The sequence below is a fragment of the Hippichthys cyanospilos genome, chromosome 6 (assembly GCF_059441005.1).
Source record: "Hippichthys cyanospilos isolate Australia breed blue-spotted pipefish chromosome 6, RoL_Hcya_1.0, whole genome shotgun sequence".
Taxonomy (NCBI): Eukaryota; Metazoa; Chordata; class Actinopteri; order Syngnathiformes; family Syngnathidae; genus Hippichthys; species Hippichthys cyanospilos.
In genome coordinates, this window is record NC_142374.1 from 10605565 (window position 1) to 10624953 (window position 19389).

A 19389-nucleotide genomic window follows, 5' to 3' on the forward strand; every position below is an offset into this window, starting at 1 on the left:
CTTTTCTACTTAAAACACTGCAAGCCAAGTGTTATAAGGATTTTAATTTCACACTTGGGAAAATTGCACCTCCTTGTTTTTGCTTTTATTGCCAACAGCATTTTTTCAGCAAAGGATTAATTCAAAATCAATTTAAGACCTTGTGAGCGCATTTGTTAATAAACCTGGACTTGCTCAAAAATCAATGAATGCACATGCTAAACACTAAATCATCTGTGCTAGGCACCAACGAACAACACTTCTACTTATGCTGTATTGCTGTGTACTCTAGTATACTTTTAAAGAGATGGATGGATGGATGGATTAATTTAACATGTTTTGGGTTGAAACTTGAGTGGAAGTGAATCGCACCCCACAAGAATTTCCTCATATATAGGGCTGGGCAACAAAGCAATTTTGTCATTTCCAAAATTGAAGACTTAAGAATTAGCTTGTTTTGGAACTTTTTGCAAAAGTGCCGAAATGCTTAAAAGCTTGCAAGACGTGTTTCAAATAGTTATGTAGGTCATTCAGTGCCAGCCATTTTCCAACTCTCCTTAACTCACACTTGAAAAGAAACTTATAAATGAATAAATAAATAAATAGATAAATAAATAAGATGGAATACCTAGACTCATGAAAGAGGTGAAAATACCTCTTTGGAATTGAATGTGTTAATTGTGATATGTAAGCACATTATGCAAAAGCATGTACATAAAGGTTGACAATAAAAATGAATATATTTTTAAATCATTTAAAATTGTTATTTTCCGGAATGACTGATGACAATTATTTTTTTCATTTGGTTGTATCGCCCAACCCTAATTTTTTGCTGTCCACCTCTTCCCTTTCAAAGCGCAGTTGCACAATAGTTTAATTCACACAAAACCTTTCAAGTGAGAATATATCACACTCGAGTTAAATATCTACAACGTCCTCATGTTAATGCATTTCCATTAACTCAACTAATAAACTTTTTTAAAATTATAGTCTGTTGGTGACAATATGGAAAAAAACAAGTCCGATTCCTGAAAGATTTACTCAATGTTTTGTAAGCTTCAACAGTAAGTCTGACTTAATATACAGGTACTGCATATGCATCACATCTTTCTCCACAGAAGACCAGAAATTGGAAATTGTTGTATTCGGTTGTGGTTAGAGTTATTTTTTTTTAAGTTTCCTTGAAATTTGAACGAGTCAACATTATGATCCACACAAGTCAATAGTCAATATTAGCTTGAAATATTATTAAATAAACGTAATTATTGTTATTTATTTGGCAACCAGTAGACTTGCAACGTCCTTGCAGAAAATTATGCTATGTTTGCCAATTGTCTTCAGAATACTCTGAGAGCCTAAAAGAGCAACAACTGAGGGGGAGGAAAGTGTTGTTGTTGATCAGTGTGTTTTATCTAAAGTTGTGACTCTGCTCGTTTGTCTCCTTGACATCTTTGAGCAAGCAATTCTAACGGAGCTCTGATGTTCCATTTGAGAGACCAGAGTTTCCCCACCTAACATTCATATGTACAAATCCAATTTTATTGAACACTTCCAACAGCTTCTCCATGTGGTTTGGTGTTACTTGTAATTTACAGAGTATGAAATACATACTGTATTACGGTATATGAAAGAGGTATATACAAAAAGTTAGTTTGCTTGACAAAGTCTGTCAGGGTCATATGGAGTTCAAAAAATAACCCAAAACAGTCAATAAACAACTAATCACCTGATCTCATCTGTGACGAAGATCTAAGAATCTCAACTGTATTGTGTCGTTCGTCTGTACTGTGTTAGCTGTCCAATCCTATTTTGGCACAGACAAGATAAACACCTCATACTTTGCTGTTCTCTCCCATAATCCTACTTGGCAGCCATGCAACAACGGATGGAAAGAATACAGCTCACAACCAGATAGGCTATAACAGGCATGAAATCTGCTGCACACTGATACGGTCAGAGTTGTCTACATCTTCAAACACGCAGGGAACGCCTGAGTATTCACATTATACGTCTATGTAATGTTTGATCTTTGATGCGGTCTGGATATTAATATTCATCCACACAAATATTTTGGCATACTAAAGAAGAATCTGGTCGTTTTGAAACATTTGCTTAGTAATAATGCAACGCTTCAAAAGTGACACCACACGCACAAACATGCATCAGATGTATTGCATTTGATAACAATCCCGTCTGTAGCAAAAGAAAGGTCAGGTTACTCTGACTGTAAATGATTGCAACTGTTAATGTCTCGGCGAGTGCCCATAGGCTTTTCATCTCGTCCACCTGTCATCTCTTCAAGCTGCCAAAAGTTGCTCAATATCATATTTTGTTCTCTTGGCTTGCAATCTGCTCACGTTAGTCGTCTTTGAAAAATCAAAGTGGAACTCTTCACTTATATGTCTAATGAAGAGCATTATGAGGGGGAAATCAACATGTGGCACTAATGGTTGTTTGAAAGCTTAATTTTGTGCATTCACGCTTCACAACCTGACTTTTTATAGAGCAGAAACAATGCGAAGAAAAATTTGATTGATGAGTTAATTCAACTTAAATGGTTTGAAGAAACCAATTGCAATCATTCATTTTTTTCAATAAAGTAACCCAATTGTGACACACTAAGTAATTTTAACACTTATGTGTTAAAAAAATATTAGGTTTGGTTATTTTTTACTCAAAATTGATATGTGTGAACATATAAATGGGTTACCACTTTAATAGTCCTACTCTACTTTCAAGCTACAGTGATCCCTCGTTTATAGCGGGGGTTACGTTCCAAAAATAGCACGCGCAAAGTGAAATCCGTGAAGTAGTCAGCTTTATTTTTTTTATTATTGTACAATGCAACATACAATATATTTTAAAGCCCAAAATTGATTTAAAACAATAATTTTAATATCGTAATACAGGGTTGGAAACATTGTCACTCACGTATTTCACAGTCCCAGCTGTGCTGCTCCGCTTTAGTGTCTGTTTCTACTGAAGGCCCAGGAGTCTTTCTCAGAGAGAAAATCATTGTTATGGGTAGTTGTTGGCGCTCTTTCTTTTTCTGAGCAAGAAGATTTTTATAAACGCATATGCCCGACATCGAATTGAAGGGAAGCCCCTTGTAACAGTACACTTGAAAATTTCATTTATGACAAAAGAAATCTAGGTAAAAGTCAGATTTCCAAAGCTGCGCATTTCTCCGTTGCTGTCTGTGTGCCTACATTAGTGTGTGCGTTTGCTCTCGGCACGCCTACGAGTCACGTGACCGGCTCCCGGAGACCAAGGTGTCAATCAATGTGCTTACTAGCACGTTTTTAACGTGTGCGCACACAGGCGGTTACTGGAGAGACACAGGAGGGATGAAAGCGAGCTTTTGGATCCTCTTGCTTTTTGTAATAAATTGACAAGTGAAAAACCAATACAGTACAGTGTCAACATTTTATTTCTAGACAACAGTAAAGCCAGGATTCAGAGCATAATGCACTGTAACAAATATCCACACTGCAAAAAATCAGTGAAGCAGCGAAGCCGTGAAAGATGAATCGCGATAGAGCGAGGGATCACCGTACTCAAATCATTTTAACATTGTCTTTTCATTTCCCTACTGACGACAGCATCAGGAACAACTGGGATTCGACTCGAGGACACAAGGTCTGAGATCAAACTTTCTTCAACATAAAATGTTGATGGGCTAAAGTGTTGCTCGATGACGCATGTGCACACTGCCATGCAATAGTACATACTATGCAGTACACATTGCGATATCATGCAACAACAGCCAAACACAGGCAACATACAAACAGCTATTCAATTTTGTTCATTCATTCACTAGGGTTTTTCATAACGCATGTCTTTGGAATATAAGCAGAAATCCATGTAAGCATGAGGACATGCAATGATTCCATGTCCTCCTAATTGTGAGGCGAATGTGTTAAACTATATCCCACCAAGCTGCCGATTCAATTCCAGTTTTCCTTTTGTTCTCTATAGCAATCCAATTCTATTTAGTGTTCTTTCCTGTGTTAATTTGTCCCTGTACATGTCTAGACAGAAATCATTCCTTCTTCACAATCTATTTTTAGCAAGGCTCGAAATAAGCAGTTTTGCGTTCCTGTTTGTTCTGTAAAATTTCAACATTGCGCCTCAAGGAAACACATGGAATATTTAAACTGAAAATAAAGCACGCACTAACGATCTCAAATGGTTTTTAAAAGACAGTTCATTCGTGTTCAAAAAGTGCCAGACTTTGTTAGACTTAATGTGTGATCTGTATGCAACAATGGCCATGGTTCAGGACGTGCACGGTTCGTGGGTTACTTGGTGAAAAAAAGTGTGGGTTCTTGTGAAGGCTAGAATTGACATTGCACATTCTCTTTCAGGGAAGGAGGAGGAGAGTCATGTCAAGTGGAAGAGAGAAATCCGCCTGGATCATCTGTAGGATTTGTGTTACTTGGTATGAAACGAGTCCTTGGGTAATGGGTACATAAACGTGGGTACTAAAAAATAGCATATTAGAATTTTTGTTTTCCAATTTTATATGTTTATGTTCATCCGAAGTAACCAACATGTGAAGGAAGCCGCAACACCATAAGGTATCACGGCACCAACATGCTACTTAGGCCAACTTCAAAATAAGCACACCCAATAATACATGGACAAAAATGCAGTAGCCTTATCAGGGTTTTATTTTGAACTTTTCCCTCGGTGCGCTGGTTGCATTCTGCTTATCTTGACACATTCTTGCTACTCCTTAATCCCAAATTATTGTCATCGCATTATATAATGTACATACCAAGAATAACACACGGTGATTAAAGAATCATATTCACTTGCTGATTAAGGAAACGAAGAAACAGTTGGTTAGGCTGTCATTGCATGATACGGCACAAGTTTTGCTAGCATCCTCCTCTTCCTTTTCACTCCATATGCTCGAGATTGCTGCTGAAAAGTATAATTACTGAACAGCAAATCCGACTTTGCTTTACGGCATTAAGGACATAAATGGCCACTTCAATTAGCCCTCGGGCCAGCAGATGACCGAATTACAAAACAAGAGCAAATCTAGTTGGGTTGTCTTAAAAGACACCGTCACTGGGTGAGAGTATGAAAAACACGAACTACAGCATTACGGAGGAGTAGAACGACTGCTGATACGTGACATGAAATGTGTGCATAATACGTGGGACGATGACCATAGTTAAGTAGGTTATTGATGTTTAATTTCTGCCAAACAGTTCAACATTCCCACTCTTTCTAATCTACTCTAGAAATCCTGTCTGAATTTTACTGCAGGAGATTACTAGGGTCAGTGCTGGGTTATAGCCCAGTAGTCACAGTGCTATCTTATCAATGTTAGAATCACACACACACCCGAGTTAGAGAAGAAGTTGTAAGTTCATAAAGCATGTACCAAAAGTACTGAGACAAAGAGTCGGTGTTTGAAGCTTAGCTTAAACCAAGGACACATAGACATTTTCTTATAATTAAATACGTATCATTGATTAACATATTCCTAATGGGGTCAGGGGGTTTATGTGTTAGGAACATATTGTTCTGATGATTTGTAACAGTGACTGCAAGAGAGGGAGTAGGGACTAGTGCACTTCATAAAGTTAATTGCTATCCAGATATCATCAGGCGAAAAGAAACGAGCCAGAAATCAGCTAAATCTCGGTCTTCAAATGGCAAATGAGCAATAAACCAAGCAGAAATAGCAATAAAATGGAACTCAAATGGTTCAAGCTGAAGACAGCGCAAGATATCTGTGTACATTGACCTTCATTCTAATTGAACAGTCTAAGTGAAAATGTGTCTACCAGCAGGAAGCCTTATGAATATCTAAAACTTGCAGTTGTAGTAGTATTTCTCCACAACCTGTGAATTATTTTGACCAGGTGGAAAGGAGAATATTTGTGAAAGTTGTTCCATTCTGATACGGATTTAACCTTTAACTGCTGATGTAAAAGGAGATGCAGCTTTTGGCGACAGCTGCCCTTTTGTTATTTCCCCGACAGAAATCACCGTATTACCCTTATGCACGGTCTACTGAAGATTATTTCTTGTTTACTCTGCAATTGTTCATATTTTCCCTTATAATTACTGCTTTTGTCTGAACTTTCAACTTCTACAAGCTGATAATTACACGTTCACGATGTTAGTTTGACGTGGACCTATCCATCATCCATCAATCATCTTAATCACTTATCCACACAAGGACTGCTGGCGTACAGGAGCCTATCCCAGCTGTCTTTGGGCAGTGGGCGGCGTACACCCTGAAATGTGCACATAAGGGCAACTTAGATTTTCCAACATATCTACCATACTTTTTTTTTGGGAAGTGTGGGATGAAACCGGAGTACAATCCACCAGGCATGAAGAGAACATGCAAATTTGACACAGAAAGCCTGCACCCAGAGTGAAACCATGACCTTTTCCCTGGCATGAAGAAATATTATTTTGCTTCCCTTTTTAGTTTTCTGGTACAGTCATCAGCCTTTTCACCAGTAGTTAATTCACTAAGAACTTTTCTTATCTGCATTGTTAATTCTGGAATATGTTTCTTTACGTTTCTCCACACATTGTGTATCAATATATTCACAAGCTAAAAGGGACACAAGTTAAAAGTCAATCAAATCAATCTGGAAAAAAAAAAAATACAAGGACATTTCCAAAGTTCAGTAGTAACGGGACCTTATTTGTGACTTATTTGTGAAGTTTTGGGGTTCAGTTTTGTTTTTTTTGCAGACTTCCAAAGCATGCTCCTCAATCTACTCTTCTCTAGTCTCGTTTCCTGTTTGATTTGACGAGCAATTTTCATGCAGTGTTTTGACTCTCTGACATACAGGTATATCACTGTTTCATAGATCTATAAGTATTTGCATTTACGGAACATAACGGGGGAGGGTTCTGCTTCCCAACAGAATGTTGGCAACTTGACAAAATTCAAATAATCCCTTACAAAGGCTATGGAGATTTTATTTTCAGGGCACTGATGAGAAAAGGCTGTCAGGCGATGGAGCAAATGGTTTAAGATGAAGGCTGCTACCAAAACTCTGAGATCAGGGAACGATTGAAGTGATGAGCTGAAGACAAGCAGGTGCAAGGCTATACATGAACAGAAATAGGGGTAAAAAGTTCATTCTGTTATGCAGTCTTTTTAAAGCTCCATTCTTAGTTCATATAGTTCTCTGCTTCATTCTCTCAGGCATAATCCATTTTCACTCTCTTCCAACTTCTTCGGCTTACTTTATCCTTCCCTTTGCGCTCCTTCACACAAACAGACTCAGGCAGGTAGGTGAATGATGAGCGTATGAGGGAATTTTGGCCGCTCTCCAGCAGGGAGAAGCACGGAGATGGACCATTTGAATTAAAGATGACAAGGCTCTCACTCCTACCACCAGGTTTCACTCGGACACTGAGCCCTGTAGCCGGATGAGATGTGAACATCGGAAAACACGAAGACAGACAAATTGATGCACTTCAGGAACAAATTTCAAGTCTTGGAAAACCTGATGTGTGGAATCGTCTCACTTTCCTAAGAGCTGGCAATCGACTATCTACTAAGTACTCACTAGGCATCTCAATGTATGTCTGTACATACAGTCAGTGATACAAATGATCTTCTAACGTGCTGGTATCTTGCCAATAGTCAATAAAGGTGCTCTGTTCTCAGTTGAGCGCATTGGCCCATGAGGACAGCTTCATTTCTTCCTTGGTGCCGCAGTGTCTTACTTTTGCTGTGTTGACCTGAGAAAAACTCAAACTGAAAACCCCGATTTCTCTAAACATATTGTCATCTTGCGATTATTTATTTTTCAGGGAATATGTCCTGATTTCCAATTTATCTTCTTTGTTGTCTGCCTTGTTTATTAACGTAATCCACCACAACGCATCACTCCGCTTTGTTTTCTATCCTCTAGAGTTTCATTCCATCATGTTGACACCATGCAAAGATGATCAGACTAATTGGTTATTCTTTTGTCCGACCTTCTTCATTTGTTTTCATGACCATTCACTGAACCCCTCAAAATTTTTATTTTCAGAACTTTTGGATAATAAGGTCCTCTGCAGCCTCTCTAAATTCTACAGCATCACACCCTGCTGCTCTCAGCCCTTGGGCGTTATGCGCCTGCTCATACCAAAACCGATGCTGTCAAAAAATTCTGAGCCGGTGTCCTTCGTGGCGACGGACCAAGACAGTCACAAATCTGAATTTTAATTTCTCCCGAGTCATTACTTACTCCGTTTACCTTCCTTTTAGGTTAGCTCCAGGGCCATTTTTTTAAATTTAATATTAGGCATTTATTATAGCCAGTATAAATCTTTAGATGAACAGCATATGCTTCCATTTGGCAAGGCAAAGCCAAATCACATTCTGCAGATGTTACAACAGTGTGGTTTTGTTAGAAAAGAGTGTGAGTACTAGAATGGCCTGCCAGCAGTGTAAACCTGCCTCCCATTTAAATTTTGTAATGCAATATGAAGCCCAAAAAAAAAAACAACAGAGACATCGAATGGGAAAGAATTCCACAGCAAAAAAGTGATTAAAAAAGTTGTTCAGTTTGAACATTCAGTTGAATATAGATTGAAAGGATTTGAAAATAATTTCATTCTCTTTTACACATTTTGCAAATCCTTAGAATTTGGTTTTGTAAATGTAAAATATTATCAACTGGATCAAGGAACCTAATTCAACAGCAGTCAAAACCTTTCAGTGCCATCGTATTTCTGTGTGAATGAGTCTTCATGAGTTGCTTTTGATGTGACTTGATGGCTCTGCTAATGTGCACATTTGCATGCGTGCTTGTTCCTTTTGTGAGCGAGACAGTGAAGCCATTTCATTATTTCTCCAGTGTTTACTGACAGATACTGGACAGGCCTCAGTGAGCATGAGGCTTTGTTATCCACGCTGTTATGGGTAGACAGTTCACCCATGCCCAGTACTCACACACGCAAACACACGTACACACTCATTCACTGCCGCACGCACGCACGCACACAGTTTTTGTTTTCAGGTAAGCTTTTGTGGACTGACATTTTCAGAGGGTATGGTCATTACAGTATCGCTGAAATAACAAATATGAAGGTGACCTTACACGGTTGCACAGGAGTGGATATTAACTGCTTGTTAATCTTGTGTAACACACTCACCCTGTCCTCTTCCTCTCTGAGGTCAGGCATGGTGCTGATGCACAAGCTGACCACAGTCACTGCCACCATGATGACGGAGAGGCAGGCGAAGATCTTCCCCGGTAAGCCTGACTGTGGATTCTCCACCATATCTCTCAGCCAGTTCATAACTTTTCGGTAGGTGGTCTCCTCCACAGAAACGCGCTTCATGGCGTTCCTCTGCCTGCGCTCGTCCTCCTGCCGTTCTTGCTCGTGCACCTCCTCAATTCGTGTGTACATCTTCCTCTTGCAGCAGCGCTCCATGTACGCCATCTCCACGCCCCAATATGTGAGCTCGTCGTGCAGAGAGAGGATGCACATCTCCCGCAGCAGGCGAAGTTTACCTGCGGCCAAGAAGTTGAGAATAACCCTGAAGGCGGATGGCGAGCGATCAAAGAAGAATTCCTTGCGCGCTTCATCGTAGTCGTCACAGATGTTGGCAATGTCCTCGGGTGACCTGCAGCCACACAAGCGCCCAAGTCGAGTGAGGGGAAACTGCTGCAGCGTTGTCCAAGGAAAGGTGTAACGGTTTCCTCCGACGTTGATCACTGCCAACAAGCGGTGGTCTACGGAGACCAGGTCCTCCGGCTGACGAATGGACTGAGCCCTTTGGTAATAAACGCCCTGTAGGAATGCGCAAGACTTGTTTAACTCAACTCCATCAGCAAGATCCACAATCATTTGCAGAAAGTTGTTTTCAGTTGTTATTTAACAATCACGCTTTATACTTTTTTGCCAGAAATGTGGTAGTCCACATTCATGTATGTTTTCCTAGAAACACAACACATAATACTTGATTTACTTGAGGTAAGAAGTTCTTATCTTATAATTAATGCGAAATACAATGACCTTATTTTTCAGACAATGGGGCGCCTTTAAAATCCTTTAACTTCCTCAAAAATCCACTGAGCTACTTCACATCAGCTGCGCCACATTACACTCTAAAAACTGTAGGGTCAAAATGCACCCAATTATCGGTCAAAAAATGACCGACCAAATAGTGGGGGTAATTTGACCTGACTTTCTTGCTCGTTTTATATACAACAACATGTTTTTAAAGTATTTCAGCAACGCAATACAGAAAACTTGATCATATTCACCCAATATTAGGTCTGTTCTTCTTTGACCCTTAATAGGTCTATTTTAAACCAAATGTTTTTAAAGTGTATGGATGTCAGGTTTGACTCATTTGCTGAACTGGTTTGTTTCCCACAATGTGAAGTAATGCACATTATAACCTTATTTATGGAAATACATAAAAAAAAAAATACAAAAAAAAAAAAAAACTTCATTGAGACAACGCCTCATGAGCCGATGTGCCTTATAGCATAAAGCATACAGATATATTGATCATAATTATGACTTTGAGCCACAGATATGTCTGCTCTTCAAAATGTTTCATGAAGAAAATTCCACGTTGGATATTTATGAAACGCTCTTCACCTGCTGAATAGTTGGGACTTGCGTTCAGTCCATTTTTTCGTAAATTGCATTCATAATGGAATAAGACTGGTGTGCTGTGTGCACCAGATGATGAAGGTCATGAAGGCTTTGATGCCCGGCTGTTCTGTCATGCGCCATCGGCAAAACAGACTGCTCGAATGCGCACTCAAGATGCCTTCACAATCACCTTTCCAGTACCTGAACCTTTAACAGTACCACATTTGGTAGTCCACTTTCCCAGTGGTGCACACAACTCTTACGTCATCTTACCTTCTTATTATTCTTTTACCTTAACTCTGGTACCTGCAAAACAGATCCCTGGGTACTATATGCGCCTAGAATAAGAAACTATTGGAAATGCAATAAATGACAGCCCTTAAGGAGACCAGGCATACGCCGTGGCACCTGATTGATGACACCACTTGTCACCCATCAGTCAAATAATCATTGGCATGCATTCACTGCACTACTGATTGCACTACTGGAATTTCAAAGTGATGCTGAATGTGCCTGTACCTGGAAGGTGGCAAGCTCATACCAGATAAGGTGAAGAGAAACAGAGACATATTATGTAAATATTTATGAGCAACACATCACACCACATTGAATTGCAATTCAAATAGAAAAAAAACCCCACTATAATGCATATTTCAAACTATTATTTATACAATAGACTATATAACCAACGGTGATATTCACAAGATGATTACACCATTTTCGGTCGTTATCGTCACAAGTTTCAGGTATCAGAGACTGCATTTGCTCCCTGGTTGGGCAAAGCCGGTGACTCAGAGTTCACAGACTGTTGTTGCAGTTAAGATATTCAAAGCAGAGGACGCTTGCCTCTGCAGCAGCATTTTTCTAAGAAAATTAAATACTTTTTTTCCCCTTTACAGATCAATGCAACTGTCTCATAAAAGTAAGATATAATTGTGTTTGCACTGCTTTATTTTAATCCTTTTTCTATGAAATAAATTACTTTTATTAGTTTATATATCCTGCAGCAGTACCTGTAATTAGCTTTGGTGCTTTGTTTGTTCCAAACTTGTGCCTGGATCAGACTACAAGAAAACATTTCTCACAATGTCTATATAAACACACCGCAGCAACAAAATCTTGCTGCGTCTTCTTCAAAATTCTGGCAAATGGCAATTGTATTTCACATATTTTGATGTATAAAATCAAACTGCCGGAAGAGTGGTGACCTGAAAATGTCTCAAGGCTACTAGCTACAGTATACTGTAACTGTTAACATAGCGGCAACCAAACAACAATCACGGCAGAAGCCGCTTTGATTCGGCCTGATTTGTCTTGAAAAAAAAAAAAAAAACGAGAATAAAACAGTGGATGGCGTAATCTCTAAATTCCTTTTCTGTGTGGATTACATAACAATTCAAGGAGTTTTACCATTCTCAACAAAATATAGAGCCCAATCTGGTTTGTGATGGCAAATCAGACAAATAACAGGGCTAAAATGTTGAAGTCTTATCCAGGGACTACCTTCTGGTATTTTTCTCATTAACTTTTGACTCTCACCAACTTTGATTAGCTACGGCAATGTTGTTTCGTATCTTCAGTATGTAGGAAACAGAGTGTTACCTATGATCCAAATCGGCAAATGGGCTACTTACAAGTGTGAACAATATGCAGTTTCTGTGAATTACTCTTATATTATTTCTTTCTTCAAGAACAAATTCAAGTCTCTTAAAAGTCTTTAAAAATTCCTTCTAAATCAGACTCAAAAGTGGTCAAAGCTGGATGGGATTTTGTGTACGTGAGCATCTTTGCATTAAGATGCATCATGCATTTGAAAGAGACAGCCACACAAATTTTCATACCTTAATGGTCTCAGTCTCAGGAATCTCAGTGAAGATGCGGTCAAGACTGCTGTCATCACTGACAGACAGATTGCTGAAGTCGTGGTTAGCATTGCTGATGATGGGCATGGCAGCATCCGGAACGTACGCAGCTTGGCTTAAGTCGGAAAATGGACGAGCGTCTTCACGGGTTTTTTTCTTTGGGGCAGTCAGGACAAAGCTACCCAGTCCATTGTCCGTTCAAGAAGTCGAACGAGGGCCTATCTTTAGCAAGCTCAAGGTCTCTTTGACCCTCAGAGCCTCGTCGCACAAGATTAAGTCTCCTTTCCAGTGGTAGACGATGGGTGTCCTTTGGCATCAATAATGAAGTAAAACCCCCAAATTGGAGGACGGAGCGTGTCAGGCAACCTGCTGTCACATTTGAATGGCTTTGATGTTACCACCAGAGGATAAAATGGACTTGCCTACTTAAACAGCAGCCAGCAGTAAATCAGTGGATAATCTTGGAGTGAGGCAAGGGGGCGTTTAGATGGATCAGTGGCTGACAACTGTGGAGAATGAGCGGAATACGTCAAGGAGCCAAATGTGGTGTTGATGTGTCCAGGGAGGAATGGGGATCCTCTGAGGCCGAGGCAGGATTAGTGACGGCCTGTGGTGGCATCATGCAGGATCTGAGACAGAGAAAAATGTCAGTGAGGAGCCAAGACGGGTGACATTAAAAGTAGTGTTGGGCACCGAGAATCGAGTAGACCCGGGAATGTAACTCACGTTCTCCCAGAAATGTTTATATATTAAAGTGTCTGCGCTAAATTTAGATTCAGAGTTAGCGGGCGAAAGAAGCACAGATGAAGGAAGACCAGGCATGTTCAGCGCATAGCCCTTCTTTGCCGTAGCCCCACTCTGCCGTGCACCTGCCCACGCACAGCAGAGCTATTCCCCGCTTGCCACTTCTCTCTTCAAGAGAAGCAGCAGGCGTGGGGCCGACCAAGAGAAGAAGCAAGCGGATACTCGCTCTGCCATGCATTGGCACGGGTGAGTGCACAGCGGAGAGGGGCTACGGCGGAGAGCAGATGTCTCCGGCAACAGCGCCCACCCAGACCTGCTGCGGTGGCAGTCGGCCTTTGCAGGGTCAGCGATCTTACCCAGCTGGCAACGAGCATAACTGCTGCTGATTCGGACCCGAGCGAGAATCGGCTAAGTATTTCGAACAAGCGTAACAAACTAAAAACAACGTCTTAACATACAAATACAAATACCCAGCTAATATGTAAATTACAGGATTCACAGCTGCAGCATACGTACACTCGTATACGATTATATACAGTAGACGGCTTAAATCGTGGGTCTTCAATTCTGGTTCTCGAGGGCCGATATCCCGGATGTTTTTTATGTCTCCCGGCTGCAACACATCTCATTCAAATGATCAGATAATCAGCAAGGTCTGCAGAAGCTGGATAACGATTCTTAGCATTTGAATCAGGTGTCTTGCAGCAAGGGAGACATATAAAACATCCAGGACACTGGCCCTTGACGACCAGTATTGAAGACCACTGGCTTAGAGGATTAGATTTCCTTGCTCGGCCTTCAAATGCAACTTTGTCTTTTTCAGGTACGGCATATATGATTTTCCCTAAAGGATAACAAAACTAGTTTTGCCCATCCATTTGTGTTAACTACAGCGTCAATGTATTTTCTTAAGGTCTTCAAAAATAAAGCTTTCATGATTATATGATAGTTCCTGGTTAAAGATAGCACTTTGAGTAATTGATTGTGAAGTTCATTTTGGCATTAAAAAACAGAGAACTTCATATAATGTGTTCAAAACTGACTGATTATTTTGCTGCTTTATATAAGAATTGGAACCGAGAATTGCTTGAAAGTGGCATAGGATGGAAAAATCAGAACCAGAACTATACAAATTCAAACAATGGCCAACCATATTTAAAAGCGCATTAAGGAATTTTAAACAAAAATACTTATTTTCCACCCCATAAACTCGCAAACAATGCTTTGATGTGTACAAAGAGCCCTGACATAAGAACATCAACAATCGCAATAAGTCTATTTAAGCATTCATTATGTAGTCAGTAGTCTGAACTCAGGTTGCAGACCCAAATGCTGCATTCGAGGAAGGTTGGAAGTTACATTTATACTACACACATTGTCCCAGTTACATCGTCAAAGCGTTCAAGGTGAATGTCAACAATTAAGAATGCTGATGGTGATAAATTGTTGTAATCTGTGTCCTTTTTTTTTTTTTTTTACTTCGCAAGCCAGACTTCTCAGTTCAGAACGGTGTTTGAGTGCACTTTTCCAGGTTGAAGGTCGGACTTACTTCCCACCTTTTTCGAATGCAGCATATGACGAGTAATCATCGGCGAGGCGCAGATTATTTAATGTGGTGTTTGATGATACTGTATTGCTTTTTTGGGGATGTGTTGCCTTCATCAGGATGCAGGTGTATGTTATCATAGCAAGTGTTAGCTTTGCACAACATTATTTATTTAGAGTCTGGACACAAATGTTGTTGTTGATACTCGAGTCGCTTTTTAGAAAATTCTATTTGAAGGTTACTTTAACAGGATGGAATCATTTACAACCTAATAGTTGAACGTAAATTGTATCTACATTTGGGGGTGGGGGTCTTGCATCAATATGGAAGAGTTCTTATGTTAGACCCACAGCTAACTATTAATTAAAAAAAAAGACCTTGTCGCCGAGATCAATATAGGATATAAGCAAGAGCAAAAAGAACAAACATTAATTTGGCTGGTTTCATCATTGTGGTTTCTATTTAAAACTAACGAACACGAGTAAAAGAGAACAGCCAGGTTTAATGGTGTAATTCACACCCAGAGTCAATGCAGGAGCGGCTCAAAATGTGTTTCTTGGCAGTATGATTGCTCTGAAACTTATTGGCACACGTAGTGATTGCAGTTGCCCAGAATGGCTTGCCCTGTATCAAGGCTCTAATAGTTATCAACTTTATTTTCTCATTATAGTTTTTGCTTTCTCTGTAGCTAGCCGCAAATCAAAGTGGCTATTTAATACTCCAAGGGAATATACATTTTTCTAAGCTGACAAGTTGTAATAAGGATTTTGTCATCATTATTATCCATTAGGACAGACAAATTATACATTTGAATTTGTAAACTTCTAAGAAACACAGATGCTGTGATAGTGTCCATAGAAAAAAAACCCAATCCGTTTACTTATCTTAATCAACACATTAATACATAACCCCATTCTCAATTTAAAGATAATATTAATGCCAAAACCATATATACTTTTTGTAGAATAATATTAAATGTTAGTACACTTATTTAATCTATGTTAAGCAATACAACTTTATTATTTTGTTTATATTTTATTGTGCTGACTAAATACATTTTTCTTTACAATTGTTGCACAGCTTTAGAACAGGTCATGAGCAAATAAAAAGAGGTGACGCCTAATGGTGGACGTTACCTGAGCCATGCGCAACAACGTGATGTCATTGAGGAACGAGGGTTTTTTTTTCTGCTGAAGATTGCTAATGAAGTATACTATCTATTTCATAACATGTTAAGTATACATTTTTTATGACATGCTGGCAGTTCTGTAAACATGTAGTTTTCCATGTCAAGACAGTGTGCATTTCTAATAAGTAAAAGACACCCTGCAAATTGGGTTAGGCAAACCTGCATGCTCGGCCAGTTGTGCACAGTAGAATCTGATGTACACAGATTAGATATATTCCCCTGCATCAACAGTGAATGTATAACTTGGGTAGAGTGGACATGGTAATGATTCGCAACACTCAATTGCAATCAGCAACTCACATTTGGAGAAAGCAATAAATCAAGCCTGTCACAATGTTGGCGTTTTATCACCATCTCACAGAAAGCAGAGGGTGATGAACTATTTAGACATCAATTTCAATTCTCTGTGGATATGTTTCCATTTCCTTGAGGAAGGTTAATTGATTATGCTGTTTTATGTCAGCACTCTGGAATTAACTATTTTGATCAATGTTAAATCCAATAAAATTCGGAAAAGGTTCAACCAATTCCAAATGAATTAACGCCACACGGAAAACAAGAAACACATGATCTAGTCAGCAATTTGTGATCATGTGGAATCACCCTACCAATGAGACGTTCAACAATTTGGTGATACAATATTTGACATATCCCAAAGCTTCCTTTCAGTGAACATCTGAAGAATTAGCTCCACAAGTCTATTTACTATTTCACTGGCATGTTCATGACCAATGGGAACACAGCCATGGATGGTTGCAGAACATGGGAAAGGATCTCTGCCCTCGCTGCTCAGTACAATATTGCATTCATCCATTTTTTTTCTTAATACCGCTTCCACCTTTCAGAAGTGTTTTACCTTTTCACCCTGGATTAGTCACCAGTCAATCACAGAGCATATGGTGATTGGCAACCAATCATGCTCACATGCCACTGAGTGGAAACTTGAACCCATGCTGCCTGCATCCAACGTATTCGAGAACCTGATGTACTCTGGAACGTGAGCTACATTCAATGTTTAGTGCAATTACCCACTTTGTACATGTTCCCTCAGCAACCAAAAACCTTGGAGTCTACATGGTCTTCTGTACAAATTGGCAGTAATGTGTGGATCAGCAATTATTAACTAATCAAGGCGGAGGGAAAACTGACTGTACACTGTAAATATGTAGTATATAAGCAAGATGAATTGCATCATGGCCTGTGTGATCACAACATTTAAAATTGTTAAATGTTTTCCTGAACAGTGAATAAAGGTTTTGTGACAGCGATAATTTGACTGTACTGTATAACAGACTGCAGCGATTATATAATGTATTCAAATTGATTCGGTGCGGATAATTTGCTTTGAACAAAGTCGAATAAGCATCACGGAGTAATGTATTCAACTTTGAAGGCTGCATTCTTTTGCAGATGTGGCTGCCTTGCGTGCATGGCCACCAAACCTCACGTCCCGTTTGGGATACTACACTTTAAAAAAAAAAAAATACACATGCTATTGAAAATTTGTTGAGTGAAAAGTATGTGAATTAAAATGTCCATTGCACAAGTAACACATTGACAAACACGTGGAAAAATGTCGTTGAACATACATTAATTATGTATCTGATCGTTTGATAGAAACGTGTCAATGTAATGTTCCCGCATTCAGTTTGAAATAAAACAATCGCACACGCTATATTCCACTGGACAAGTGGGGAAGTTAACGAAGCAAAAAAAAAAGAGTCCTAATTTGGTGAAAATGCCCTTGCGTCTCGGCAAATTTGACATGCATATTCAAACTGCACGTTGCGGTGCTGGATGAGCGAGCACAACATGACATCTTTGCATAGAAGTGCAGTAAACACATTCCAACTTCCAACGTGACGCAACACCGAACATCAGCATAACTTACCATCCCGGGCTCCGAACTCTGCTTCATACGACTAAATCTGCTGGGTGTGGGATACTTGTGTCGTCCGGTCCCCCGGTCGCTCAGCGCCAAAAGCGGGAGAGTGGGATTGGCCGCTTGATGGTACCGAGGAAGGATCCACCTGTCCGGTTTCGGCGCATGGCGCACTGACAATGGGAGCACACGGCAGCGGGATGCGCATACAAGCTTGGTGAGCTCAAAGTGTCCCGTTTCAGCTCGGTTCGTGACGGCTGCAGGAGGAGGAGCAGGAGCGGCAGAAGTTCAAGTTTACCTAAAGGGCTCCGCAATCTACATCCGTGTTGAAGTGCATTCGGAACCTTTAAAGAGGGAGTCAATGAAATGTTCTTTCACACAAGCAGTCCCACTCGTCTAAACACGGCATGCTGATGGTTAATAATGCATTTATTGGAATATGAATTAAGCAACAAAAGCCAATCTTTTTTTTTTCAATCCAGTCAAGGAGTGGACATTTTTCCACTTGCTGTTACTGTTTTAATTTTTATTTGGTCATGTGACATTGGCAAGTTTAGGAGTCATCGTCCATCTGCATTTCGCAGCAGCGTAAAGTGATTTTTGAAGAATGTGGCTGACTATGAGTGGAACATATTACCCAAAACACTTTAAAATCCAATCTGCTGCAAGAGTCAAAAATCACACATGTCCAGGACATTCGGTTCCATAAGCAGCCATACTACATGCCCATGCTATGACACTGCCACCACCATGCAGTTCATTTCTGTCTGCATACTTTCAATCGGTCTGGTACAAGTTCATCTATGTCTGATCTGTTCGTAAGAAATTGTTCAGAACTGTAAAGGCTCTTGCAGATGTTTCTCCGCAAACTCTAATCTGGCCTTGTTTTGGAGGCTCAGTAATGATTTGTGATGGATCTCAGTCTTCAGTCAATACTGATGGATTGAAGTACCTTTTTGAAGAAGTTGTTTTAAATGACTGAGATTCATCACAATCTTACCAAGGAAAAGAGACACAATGAATGAAGCAACTGTCACAAAGACGAAGGTGCTCTTCATTTGACAACAGCGAGGGATAGTCCCTCTGAATTAATGTATAACTCAGGTGGTTCAATTGTACATCTCATGACTAGCCATCATCCACAAGGAGAGATCTTACAGTTTACTTGTATGAGCGCACAGCAATGTCATGCACGGACCAACAATTTTATTTCTACTGCCCTAAAGGGTAGCGACAGGATTGGTTGGGATTCAGCTTGTTCTGTCTCCCATTGGTTGCACAATGGTCTTGGAAATGCCTAAGAAAATACCAAAAGAAAAAAATACGTCCACCCAGGCAGTTAGACTAGCTTTGCTCTAGAACACAGGTGTCGAACTCCAGTCCTCGAGGGCCGGTATCCTATATGTTTTCAAATCTTTTCCCTCAAAAACACCTGATTCAAATGATTGGGATCATTTTAAAGCTCTTGCAGAGCCTGCTAATGAGCTAATCATTTGAATCAGGTGTGTTGGGGAAAGAAAACTGGAAAACATGCAGGATGCCGGCCCTCGAGGACTGGAGTTTGACACCTATGCTCTAGAATTACACTCAG

At 39.9% G+C, this 19389-nt stretch overlaps 1 protein-coding gene across 1 annotated transcript in view; it reads right to left on the bottom strand.

Annotated features, from left to right (window-relative positions):
- The window catches only part of kcng4a (potassium voltage-gated channel, subfamily G, member 4a), a 28888-nt gene extending 10754 nt beyond the window's left edge, over positions 1-18134 (bottom strand). Inside the window, exons 1-3 of the mRNA XM_088417662.1 lie at positions 17808-18134; positions 12417-13066; positions 9118-9759 (exon numbers count right to left, since the gene is read on the bottom strand). Coding sequence (XP_088273788.1) covers positions 9118-9759; positions 12417-12524 — 750 coding nt within the window. The 5' untranslated portion in view covers positions 12525-13066; positions 17808-18134. The remainder of the gene's footprint in view (positions 1-9117; positions 9760-12416; positions 13067-17807) is intronic.
- Positions 18135-19389: the final 1255 nt, after the last annotated feature.